This window comes from Mustela erminea, chromosome 6 (assembly GCF_009829155.1).
Source record: "Mustela erminea isolate mMusErm1 chromosome 6, mMusErm1.Pri, whole genome shotgun sequence".
Taxonomy (NCBI): Eukaryota; Metazoa; Chordata; class Mammalia; order Carnivora; family Mustelidae; genus Mustela; species Mustela erminea.
The window spans coordinates 55,327,594-55,341,007 of record NC_045619.1 but is presented as its reverse complement, the minus strand read 5'-3'; the positions used below and the strand labels follow the sequence as shown (position 1 = coordinate 55,341,007).

Genomic DNA, 13,414 nt, shown 5'->3' with positions numbered 1-13,414 from the left:
CTAACTTTTGATATGTCTACTATTTCAGAAAAAAATAGCAAGGAGATAATGTATTTAGGGGCTATTGAGGGGTTGTTGAGGGGGTACAGTTATAGGGGTGTATTACAGATGCACCTTTTACTACAGAGGCCAGGGCTAACAGGCTAAGTAGTAGATAGAAATTATATTATTGCTGTTATTATACAGCCGAGGACAGAAGATAAATGAGATAGCTTCATTAAGGAATATGTTACCACAGAGTTGCCAAATGAAGGAAGTATCATTTATTTGGGTAGAACAGATGAACTGAACATCTCTAACTACTTTGTTAAAAAAATTTTTTTTCGGTGGTTTGAGGATTGGAGAAAGACATGACTGGTAGGTGTGGTTTGTAGCCCTAATTGCTATTGTCTCTGTAAGCAATTTCTCCCCTTCAGCACTGTTGACATTTTTTAGGCTGTATAAATAGGTCTTTGTTGTGGAGGGATGATCTGTACATTGTAAGCTGTTTAGTAGCGTCCCTGATCTCTATCCACTAGATGCTAGTTACATCTCCATAGGTCTAGCAGTCCAGAATGTCTCCATACCATGCCAAGTGCCCCGAGTTAAGAACCACTGCTTTAGTGGTATTTCTGAGGAGTGGTTCTAGCTGAGACAGCTGCCACCTCCTCACTCTAATCAATGCACTGTCAGGTCCCTAGAACAATTTATGTGGCCTCCGCTCTCTCCTCTGGCCCAGGTCATAGTAACCAAAGGGAACATTTGAAATGCGTGGTAACAAGGAGGCACATTATCCATAAAAAAATGTATTAGTAAGGAATGTCTGGTGAGACTTGAGCATTCCTTCTCAAGTTTGTAACGACATATGTGTAAGCATTGTGAGTGATCACCTCAGGGCTCTTTGGCTTGGAGTCTAATTTTCTGTATGTATGTGTTTTTCTTTCCCCAGGGCTTTACTGTGGTTGTGAGCTCAGTTCCAAATCAGAACCTAGAAATACAACCCTATGACCTCAGCATTGACATTTATAGCCGCTACATTTACTGGACTTGTGAGGCCACCAACGTCATTAACGTAACAAGATTAGATGGGAGATCAATTGGAGTGGTACTAAAAGGCGAGCAAGACAGACCTCGAGCCATTGTGGTGAACCCGGAGAAGGGGTATGTTACTGAAGTTGCATTCAGATATCTTGGTGTCTGAGACCCTCATCAGCCTTCCTTTTCAGCTCATGTGTTCTTTACTGATTTTACTGCCTAGAATTTCTTTCCTTAGTCACTGTTGCTATAGTTCTAATTTCTAACTGTACCTTCAGGACGATTGGAACCTCAACATCCTGTACGAAGTTTTCCTTGATCTATCTGACCCCAGCCAGGTGTGATTTTCCCCTCTCCCAAGTATCCAGCCCTCTATCTGTGCCTCTCTAGTTATTCTTAGTACTCTACCTTACACTCAATTGTTTTTCAGGTTATGTTTTCTACTGTAAGTTCCTTTATGACAAGAACCAATACATTTTCTTCATTCAATACAGAGCTTTACATTTAGACTCATTTGCACCTGAATGAATAAGGAATTCATCAGGGGAACTAGCTTATTTCAGAAGAGAGGAAAGAGATGAGCTCTAGAAGTTAAATATGAGAAATAATTCATGTATGACTTAGTTTTAGTTATGAAATAGACTAATTGGAGAAGGAATTTAAAATTTGGTGTTCAGGTCTTCCTGGTTAACTGTTCTTTTATTTCTTTTATTTTATTTATATATTGTAATATTTCAAGAGCATAAGTATGCCTGTGTCTATTACTTCATTTTATTTTTAAGAATCTTTACATCCAGCGTGGGGCTTGAACTCAAAACCATGGGATCAAGAGTTATCTATCCACTGAACAAGCCAGGCACCTCTATCACTACATTTTAATCCGTGAAAATTAGCTCCCTAAGAACTTCTATGTACCCTGTGTTACTATTACTGAAAGTAATTAAGGTATCCCATGGCCTTAAAAATATATTTTTTAAAACTTTTAAAAATAAGATTTTAAAATATTCTCCTTTTATCTTAAGAATGTTCTCATTTTGCATGGTTTCTTTGCTGACCTGTTTCCTTCTCTCTTCAGGTATATGTATTTTACCAATCTTCAGGAAAGGTCTCCCAAAATTGAACGGGCTGCTTTGGATGGAACAGAACGGGAGGTCCTCTTTTTCAGTGGCTTAAGTAAACCAATTGCATTAGCCCTTGATAGCAGATTGGGCAAGCTCTTTTGGGCAGATTCAGATCTCCGGCGAATTGAAAGCAGTGATCTCTCAGGTACCCAAGAAGTGTTTTTCCTTATTTTAATTTGAGTTATTGAGATGATTCGTTAAACATGTATTTTTCTTCCATTCTATTCATTTTATGCACATTTCTTTACAGTTCTATTTACTAAAGGGTAATTAGCATCATGTTGGTTGGGAAGTACTTTTTCTTCAACTGTCAACATGATTAGTTCCTCTGTTATCTAATAATTTCCTAATTTTCTTGATTTGGGCTCTGTAAATAATATATTTCTAATGCATCACTTCTCCCTTCCTAATTTTTATGTTCTAGTTTATGTTCTTGTCTTCTCTGGCCTAGGGTCTAGCCTATGAAATCTCCTCCCTGCTGATTCTCCCCCCTTGAAAGTTTATACACTGTTCCTAAATTTTTTGAAGCATGGTTTCTAATCATGTCACTGCTACTAAAAAAATCTTCAGGATAGTCTCAGAACCTGAAGAAAAAGTCTAGTTGTATACTTAATTTGGTATTCGCCTTTCACAAACCCATCGTCAAACTCAAATAATCTTACCATTGCTGGTGTTGTAACCAAATTAAATCATTTTTTGGTTCTTCACATGTACTTTTACTTTTTTATTGTCTTCACACCTCTGTCTAAATCATAGTTACTTCACCTCCCCCCAGTTTCTGATGTCCAAATAACTCTGTGTCGCCTCACTAGTGATCAGGTAAATGAAATTAAAATAATACATTATTCATGTCTATCAGAATGGCAAAAATATGTTAAAGTTGATTACACCCAACATTGGTTAAAATGGTAGAGAAAGGCATGCTCTCATGCACTTTGGTATAAATGGAATTGGTAAGATCTTTTTGGAGGGCAATTTGCCAGTGAATTTCCCCTGTGGATAGCTTTTTTATTTTTTTATTTTATTTTTTTTTACAGAAATACCCATTTGTATAAGGGTCCCTGTGAGCATTATTTATAATAGTTTGTTGCAGAGAAACATTCTGGTATATCTAGTGTATAGAATATTACAATCATTTTCCAAAATATGAGGTAGATCTGTGTGCACTGACATAGGAGGGTAATTTTTAATAACTAAGTTGCATAACAATGTTTATTAAGATCGTTTTGTTTAAAAATTATTTATTTATTTATTAAAGATTTTATTTGGGAGAGGGAGTGAGTGAGTGAGTGAGAGAGAAGGAGCAGGGCGAGTTGCCGAGGGAGAGGGAGAAGCAGACTTCCCCTGAGCAGGATGACGTGGGCCTCCATCCCAGGGCCCTGGGATCATGACCCGAGCCAAAGACAGATGCTTAACCGACAGAGCCACCCTGGTGCCCCAAGTTTTGTTTAAAATTTAAATTAACTTTATATATGTCTGCACACACACTATATTTGATGACAGCTTGCTCTCTAAAAATATTTATACTGTGTATACACATGTGTATGTGTACACTCATACCAATAGGTATACATACTATTAAGAAACATACGAGTCTTTCTCTGATTGACTTATTTCACTAAGCATAATACCCTCTAGTTCCATTCACGTCATCGCAAATGACAAGATTTCATTTCTTTTGATGGCTGCATAGTATTCCATCATGTATATATACACACCACATCTTCTTTGTCCATTCATTTGTTGATGGACATCTAGGTTCTGTCCACAGTTTGGCTATTGTGGACATTGCTGCTATAAACATTCGGGTGCACGTGCCTCTTCGGATCACTACATTTGTATCTTTAGGGTAAGTACCCAGTAGTGCAGTTGCCAGGTCATAGGGTACCTCTATTTTCAACTTTTTGAGGAACCTCCATGCTGTTTTCCAGAGTGGCTGCACCAGCTTGCATTCCCACCAACAGTGTAGGAGGGTTCCCCTTTCTCCACATCCTTGCCAGCATCTGTCATTTCCTGACTTGCTAATTTTAGCCATTCTGACTGGCGTGAGGTGCCATCTCATTGTGATTTTGATTTGTATTTCCCTGATGCCGAGTGATATGGAGCACTTTTTCCTGTGTCTGTTGGCCATCTGGATGTCTTCTTTGCAGAAATGTCTGTTCATGTCTTCTGCCCATTTCTTGACTGGATTATTTGTTCTTTGGGTATTGAGTTTGATAAGTTCTTTATAGATTTTGGATACTAGCCATTTATCTGATAGGTTGTTTGCAAATATCTTCATGAGGGGGTAGGGAAGGGGTGGCGGGGTTATGGACATTGGGGAAGGTATGTGCTATGAAGTATGTAACCTGGTGATTCAGAGAACTGTACCCCTGGGGCTAATAACACATTATATGTTAATAAAAAAAAAAAAAGAAAGAAAGATACGAATGTATGTTTGTATGTTCCTCAAGGAATAAGCAAGCAGATATATCTTGAGAAAGGACTGGAAGGCTAGCATACTAATCTGTTAAGAGTATTTATTTCTGTATTATTTGAATTTTTATGTTGAATACATTTGTTATTTTTCTAAAACCTAGAAAATACTCGATCTTTTCAGATTTAGGTGCCTCCTTCCATTATGCCTTTTCTGATTGTGGTCATGCACACATTTATGTACACATACCTCACACCGTATATTCTTTCCCTCATCGGATCACTTGTATCTCATATGTCACCTCTAATTTGAATAATAGTTATTTATGTCAGTGTTTTAACTCTTTTTAGTCTTGAGGGTGGGGTTTTTTCTCCTTCTTTCCTTCCCTCTCTTTGCATTTGTGATGTTTACTTTTCGTTTTTAAAAGCAATGTCCATTAAAAACAGCTTAGAAAAGAAAAAGAAGAAAAAATCCAAAACACTATTATTAGTAACACTTAGTAACACTTTAACTTCCTTTTCTTTTTTTTTTAAATTTATTTATTTGACAGAGAGAGAGAGAGAAATAGGCGGGGGGTGGGGGGAAGCGGGCTCTCTGCTCAGCAGAGAGCCGGATGCGAGGCTGGATCCCAGGACCTTGGAATCATGACCTGAGCTGAAGGCAGAGGCTTAACCCACTGAGCCACCCAGGTTCCCCAAACTTCCATTTTTTTTAGTGCATTTTTTTTCCCACCCTTAATTATGAAATGGTTCCAACATACAGAAATTATAAAGTTCCTGCCATCCAACTTTGTTAAATCTAGAGTTTGGGTCCATATTTGCTTCCCTTCCTCCTTCTCTTACTTGAGATGAAACATTACAATTTTGAAGCCCTTACATATCCCTTCCCAATTCTTTTCTCCTCCCTCTTTTCCCTGAGATAACTTTTGATGTTTTTCATGGCCATGCATATTTTGTATTCTGTGTGTGTTTTTTACCATACCTACACACATATGCATTTGAACATTTTTTTTGTTTTTAAACTTAATATAATATTCCCATGTATCCCTTTGTAGCTTGAATTTTTCACATATAGTTTTGAGATAATCCCTGTTGATCTATAATTCTGTTCACTTATTTTCATCACTAAATAGTACTTCATTGTATGAATCATTCTACACTTTATTCTGTCTGTCTAAACTGCTATTCCCAGCATTTTGGCATTAAAAGCAGTGTTTTAATGAGTATTCTTATGCAGTTATTTGAACATTTCTCTGTGGCCTAAACCTTGTAGTAGTATTGCTCTGTAATGTGCTATGTATACATTCATGTTGAGCAGATACATCCAGGTTGCTGTTCAGTGATTATATCAATTTAACCCCCCCCACCAGAAGTATATGAGTTGTCCCTCTCATATTTGATATTGTTAGACTTCTAAATTTTTGCCAGTCCAATAGTTTAAAAAGTATATCTTATTAATAAAATTTGCACTTCTCTGATATTAATTTATTAGTTATTCTTATTTCTTCCATGAATTGCTATATTGCCCATTTTTCTACTACTGATTTTTAAAAATTCTTTATCTGACTGTTTATCCATTATCAAGTTACATATATATTGGAAGAGAATTGGCATGTTTAAGTAATTCAGTCTTTCATTCATGACTGTGGCGTATCCCTCCATTTTTTTAGGTCTTGTTTGATAATTTTTAGTATATCTTTACACTTTCCTCTGTAGAGAAGGAGAGATATTACATAAATCTTCTTCCAGTTTGTGATTTCCTTTTTCATTCTCCCAGTGGTATCTTTAGATGAAAAAATTCTTAATTTTAGTGCAGTATAGTTTACTAATTTTTCCCTTTAAGATTAGTACCTTTTATGTTCTATTTAAGAAATCTTTGCCTACTGCAAAGTCACAAAGATATTCTGTTGTGGTTTTTTTTCCCCGAAAATTTTTAACTTTTCTCATTGAGATGTATGATCCATTTGGAACTTTTTTGTGTGTATGTTGTGAGGTAGGGGTTAAAAATTTTTTTTCCCCATATTACTATTTGATTTAACATCAGTTTTTGAGAAGATAATTCTTTCTCCATTGTTCTCTAACAACATCATTTTTGTTATAAATGAAGTGACTGTATTTGTATGAGTTTGTTTTTGGAATCTAATGTTCCTTTGGTCACTTTGTCTTATGTGATATTTTATTGTCTTAATTGTTTATAATGTTATAACAAATTTCTCTGGCAGTGTTCATCTTTAATATTTCTTCAAGATAGCTATTTGTTGACCCTTTGTATTGCCATTTACATTCTAGAATCTGCCTCTGAGTTTCCACCAAAAAATTCCAAACCTAGTAGAATTTTTGACTGGGTTTGCTTTGAATTTATAGGTCAATTTAGAGAGAATTACTATTTTTTATATTAGTCTTCCAAATCATGAACATGGTATATACCTCCACTTATTTAGAACTTGAATTTCCCTCAGTGTTTTATAGTTTTCTGTATAGAGATCTTTCCCATTTTTCATTAGTTATTCCTTGGTATTTGAGGCGTTTGAATGTTAGTGGTAAAGAGTATTCTAAATATTTAATATTTCATTGTCTGACTGTGGCAGGAATAAAAAATAGTTACTTTTTTTTCTCTCATTCTGTTATTATGAGCTCATACCCAGGGACCTTGCTAAATTCAGTTATCTGTGATTTCTTTAAGATTTGAACATCATAGAACCATTTATCTACAAATTAATGAAGGTTTCTTTTTCCTTGTTGCGTTATTGTTCTGGCTAGGACCTCCAATACAATGTTGAATAGAATAATAGAATTTGGGGTTTTTTGGTTTTGTTTTATTTTTGTTTTTCTTAATTTGGGGGAAAGCATTCAGTACTTCATGATTAGGTATTACCTACTAAGGTTTTTCTGTAGATGACATTTTTATCAGATTAGGGAGGTTCCCTTCTGTTCCTAATTTGCATTGTAGAAAATGCTACATTTTCCTTTTTATATATTGCTGGATTTTGTTTAAATGTTTGTGTTTGTGTTCATGAGGATGAGTACCCTATAATTTTTCTTTCTTACAATGTACTTATTGGCATTTTGCCATCAAGGTTACATTAGCCTCATGAAAATAATTGTTTCCTCTTTTTCTGTTTTCTGAAAAAGGTTGGCATAATGTTGATAGTTGGGTTTTTTTCCCCCTTCCTTATATATTCACAAACAAACACTTTTATCATGGGCTCTCTTTCTACTTTATATTTCTAACCTCCCACGGAGCTTTATACATTGGGTTGTATTTAGTACTTGCGTAGTTTATTGAATAAATGAACATCTTTTTTCATTGTTGACTCCAGAGTTTTACTTAAAACTGCCATTAAAATAGATCAGGTCCTTATCATGTTTGGGATCCTGCAGTGACACTGTTGACAGCTCTTTTTTCTCCAGGACCACTTGAAGCCATCCTCACACTACCATCAGCTAATCTTTTTTATTTACTCTTATTATTTTAGGTTTAATTTTAATTTTCATTGAAGTGATACATGTAAATATTTGTGAAAATCAAATGTTTCTACTTAGTTTATAATAAGAAACAAGTCTTCTGTCCTACCTACTACTCTCAATTCCCATGCTGAGACATCTGCTTGTTATTTTTAAAATAACTTGCTTAAAACAGCTATTTCTTGATTTTTCAATTTAAGACATCACAAGTTGACTTCCCTTGATGGAAAATAAATATTTTGTTGTCTTAAACTATATAGCCCCAAAATACTCATATGAACTCTCCTCCCATCCTCCCAGGATAGTTATATTTTTAAAAAATATTTTATTTATTTATTTGATGGAGAGAGAGAAAGAGAGAGAGAGAGTGAATGAGTGGGAACACAAGCAGCGGGGAGTGGGAGAGGCAGAAGCAGTTTTCCCACTGAGCAGGGAGCCTAACTCTGGGCATGATCCCAGGACTCCGGGATCATGAGCTGAGCTGAAGGCAGACGCTTAATGACTGCCACCCAGGGGTCCCTCATAATTTTTTAAGTTCATTCTTATTATTTATGGCTACGAAAATATTACCATTAGCATGTTTCTTTCTATAGCTCTTTTTCCCCAAGTTAATCTTGTCTAATATAAGTATTGTTTCAGTACCTATAGAATAGGTTCATTGAGCAGTCCATCCTTTTTCTTTTTAACTGAATGCATGCCTCTTGAATTTCTTTATCATTTGCTCCAGTGTGAATTTTCTTGCTTTTTAGGCCAACTTCTTTTCACTATTAATTCTGGTAATGTACTTGCCAGTCTCCTTGGTGCTGAAACCTATTTACTTGATTCCATTTCTCTGGCTAATTTCTTTTTCTTGCTAGAACACATCCTCTGTTAGCTTCTTCTTTTTTTTTTTTTTTTTTTAAGATTTTATTAATTTATTTGACAGACAGAGATCACAAGCAGGCAGAGAGGCAGGCAGAAAGAGGGGGGGGGGGAAGCAGGCTCCCTGCTGAGCAGAGAGCCCAATGTGGAGCTTGATCCCATGACCCTGGGATCATGACCCAAGCAGAAGGTAGAGGCTTTAACCCACTGAGCCACCCAGGTGCCCCCTCTTTTAGCTTCTTAAGGGAGTTTATAGGAGGTTAAAATATTTTGTATTTGTCTGAATTTTTTTTCCCCTCAGACTTGGTTGATAATTCAGATGTATATAGCATTCATGTTTTATAACTGTTTTCTCCCAGTTTTGAAGGCAGAACTATCTCTGTTGTCTTCAAGCATCTCATGTTGTTGGGAAGTCTGATGTCATTGTGATTCTTGACTATTTTTATGTGATCCTTTATTTTCCCCTCCAGAAGCTTTTAATATCTTCTCTTTTTCCCAGATGTTGTAGAATTTAATGATAATGTGCCTTTGTGTGATCTCTCCCTGACTTCCCTCTTTGTCTCTTTCTTTCATTGAACTGGCAAGTCCTCTCTATCTGGAAACTTACATCTTGAGTTCTGGAAAGCTGGTTTTTGGATAGGGGTTTCTTTTGTGTGTGTGTGTGTGTGTGTGTGTGTGTGTGTTTTAATGTTTCTTATGATCTGTTTTCTCATTCTGGAACTTCTACTCTGTTGTTGGATCTTGACTATAACTGTGTTTTTCTCACTCATTTCCCGTCTCTTTATCTTTTTGTTCTGCTTTCTGAGAGAGTTTTTCAAATTTTTTTTCCAAACCTCTTCCCCCCCCCCCCACCCAGGTATCATATTTTTAATTTCCAAGGACTCTTATGTTCTGTGGATGTCTTGCTCCCATCAAAACAGCATGTTTTTTAGGGTTTTGTTGCTATTGATTTGGGGGTTTTTTCTGCTTTTAATTGCATCTGTTTTTCTAAATTCCTTTATTCTATTTATTCGTTTTGGACTTTGAATTTAAAAGTTGTTTTCCTTAAATATCTGGTGATCTTTAGTTGTCTATATTTAATAGTGAGGCATTAAAAATGCTGCCTTTCCCATTGCTGCTGCCTGTGAAGGAGTAGGAATCTTAAGGACACCTGGCTGTTTTCTAATGGGATTCCCAGGTGACACTGTCTGAAGTTTGTTTCTCTTGGAAACTTCAGGGTTTTTATTTGATTATTGCTGTTGTTGGTTTGTTTTTTCTATAGGGGTATAGGAAAGTCTTCTGTAGGAGGATAAAAGCTGGCTGCTAGAATTCGTGGAATCTAGTGGGAAAAGAGACAACTTACAATGGAGAGTCTCACCAATTAGAAAGTAGACTTTTAATCAATGCCCCTGTAAAATCCCATGTATGGCACCACCTCTTTGTCTTTGCCTGGTGTGTTAAAATCTAGTTCATCCTCTTTAGAAAGTATATGTTCAATGCCCCTGTAAAATCCCATGTATGGCACCACCTCTTTGTCTTTGCCTGGTGTGTTAAAATCTAGTTCATCCTCTTTAGAAAGTATATGTTCGGTCTCCTGATAAAGGAAGGGAGGAGACCCAGGAGCTGAATAACTTCTTATACTTATTTTCACTCAGCCCTCTTCTCTCAGCCCCAACCATGTAACTCCTCCCTTTGTTTTGTTTTGAATTACCTGGTGCTCCCAGTTCCTGAGCTAATTGATTTTGTTGCTGGCTTCACGAACTGCAGGCTTTTAGTTTTCTATGGGCTACTATGTCCCTGGTCTTCTCCAATTTCTGAATTTTGTATCATTTTGTGCTCTGCTTTTTTGTTTGTCTTTATGGGGTTTTACCTTAACTTTTTACTACAAATTTTAGGAGCCTAAGAAAATTTGTGTTTAACCCACCCTTGATCTGAATGTTGACTTAGGCAGTGACTTCTCATCTGGAGCATCTCCCCCTTTTTCTCCCTTTATCAAACTTAGCATTATGCTTGCCTCTTTCCTAGAACTTCCCCTGATATTTCTAAAATACAAACTAAGGCCCTTTTTTTTAATTAAATTCTCATTACTTAGGTAGCAGGAAAATGTTCTATAGCTATTTGAAGGACTATTATGGGGAGTAGGGGGAATGAATATATTTTTTTCTTTTTGAATGAGGGAGAAACTATGGGGATGGAGAGAGTGGGGCACAGATTTCAACACACTGTGTGAAAGAACTTCCATATAGTTCAACAGTAGAACGGTTGCCTGTTAAGATTTAACATCCCATGTCTGGGATGTTGTAGAAAGACTTCTTACTTTGTGGTGTGGTTTGAACCAGATAATCTTTGAATCAGTCATTTTTTCTGTGTTCTGAGTGGCCAGAAGGCGTGAGGGTGGAGTGGTTCTTCACAGAGGCCTCAGGTGTACTCAGCAATAGGGGAGGCCAAGAGCTCAGAGCTCTGGGCTCACCACCACTGCTTTATCCAAAGAAGTCCGTTTTTATCTGATTTATATGTTAAGGCTTTTCATAAAATGTAATTTGAAAAGTGGACTCTGCCTTTAAAAAAATTTTTGAAAAACACTCTGTGTTTTCTATGTTTCTTTGAACTAGAGTATTTACTATGTATTGGGCACTTACTTGCTTTTGTTTGTATTTAAATGTCTAGTCTGTTCTGTGGTATGTATATATCTTTTCAGAATGCGTTTTAATTTTTGTGGTAGATACCTTATATTTTCCATTTCAGTACTTTCGGAATCAAAAGTAGTTGCTGAATGTTTGATTTGACCTACATGAATCATTTCTGTTGAATGTTCTCTTTTCCAAGGTGCCAACCGGATAGTATTAGAAGACTCCAATATCTTACAGCCTGTGGGACTGACTGTGTTTGAAAACTGGCTATATTGGATTGATAAGCAGCAGCAAATGATTGAAAAAATTGACATGACAGGTCGAGAGGGTAGAACCAAAGTCCAGGCTCGAATTGCCCAGCTTAGTGACATTCATGCAGTGAAAGAGCTGAACCTTCAGGAATATAGTAAGTGCTGATGGCAGACTGATAATTGCAGGAATCATGTTTATTGTAAGAAATTAAGACTGAATTAAGATGTTCCTGTCTGTCTTCTTACCTTTTTAAAATTTTACTTATTTATTTATTTATAAGATTTTATTTATTTGAGAGAGAGCAAGAGCAGGGGAAGGGGCAGAGGGAGAAGCAGCCTCCCCTCTGAGGGACTCAGTACCAGGACCCTGAGATCATGACCTGAGCCAAAGGCAGACAGTTAACTGAGCCACCCAGGTGCTCCTTCTCACCCTTTTCTTTAAAGATTTTCGTGCACTTTTAATCTTGCCAATTTTTTAAACTGTGTTTTTAAAGCCTTACATCGAACTCACCTGGGAGCTTTTTCAAATTAAACACCTTTTCCCCATAAAACAGGAGTGGGGGAAAGGAATGGTCTGGCTCATTTTCAAAAATTTCCTCAGATATTTATATATATAATATATATTTATATATTTTTTATGTTTTTTAATTTTTTTTGAAGATTTTTTTTATTTATTTGACAGAGAGAGATCACAAGTAGGCAGAAAGGCAGGAAGAGAGAGAGGAAGGGAAGCAGGCTCCCTGCTGAGCAAGGAGCCCGAAGAGGGGCTCGATCCCAGGACCCCGGGATCATGACCTGAGCCGAAGGCAGAGGCTTAACCCACTGAGCCACCCAGGCGCCCCTATATTTTTATGTTTTATATATATATATATATAGAGAGAGAGAGAGAGAGACTGCTTGTCATGCTTTTTTTTTTTTTAAATCTTGAACCCCTTTAAGAATAGTGGTATAAAGTATGTATTTTTTTTTTGTTCCCTGTGTGCCCCCATAGTTTGAACAAGAACAAAAATTGTATTTGTATAATAATATAGTTATCTTGGAATAACTTTATTAAGCAAAAACAAAAACTAGTGTGTTCAGAAGTTTTTGAAGTGAACTTAGAGAAGATTGCTTAATGGATACTTTGTTTTCTTCTAGATAAATTTCTCAATTGTATTCTCATCTTAGAAAAGTACTCAAATTTTTCTGAAAGCTTTTGAATATGGCTAATCATCTTGCCTTAATTTCTTGTTAATTTCAAAAGACTTCTCATAGCAGTTACTACTATGGGTTTTATGTGATTGTCCCAGGAATGCTAATGTTAAATGAAATATTAAAGAGAGAACTATTGAACTCCTTAACTTCTCAACCTGATGCTTTCAAATCAGACTGGAATATGAAAGGAGAATAGTGGAATGGGAACACCATTGCTTGTTCAAGTCTTCATTTTGTTGTCACTGTTGATGAGCTTTTAGAAGTTAGAGACATTTGAGAATTAGAGTTAGAATTGTTGTCATTCTAATTTATGACATGTGACTCAAGCTGAATATTTAATAGAAATAAGGCCTTAATTTCTAAGCTATTTATTCACTTGACAAATGAATATTTTATTGCAGAAAATCTCCTTGGAGGTTTTCAGAATTTTAGGGGGGAATGTCTTTTTTTTTTTTTTTTTAATAATTAGACACTTAAATATGGT

At 36.1% G+C, this 13,414-nt stretch overlaps 1 protein-coding gene across 2 annotated transcripts in view; it reads left to right on the top strand.

The window, feature by feature from the left end:
- Positions 1 to 13,414, top strand: part of LRP6 (LDL receptor related protein 6) — a 173,166-nt gene that overhangs the window by 128,227 nt on the left and 31,525 nt on the right. For both annotated transcript variants that reach the window (XM_032347330.1, XM_032347331.1), the window contains exons 14-16: positions 929 to 1,140; positions 2,090 to 2,280; positions 11,682 to 11,891. In XM_032347330.1, coding sequence (XP_032203221.1) covers positions 929 to 1,140; positions 2,090 to 2,280; positions 11,682 to 11,891 — 613 coding nt within the window. The remainder of the gene's footprint in view (positions 1 to 928; positions 1,141 to 2,089; positions 2,281 to 11,681; positions 11,892 to 13,414) is intronic.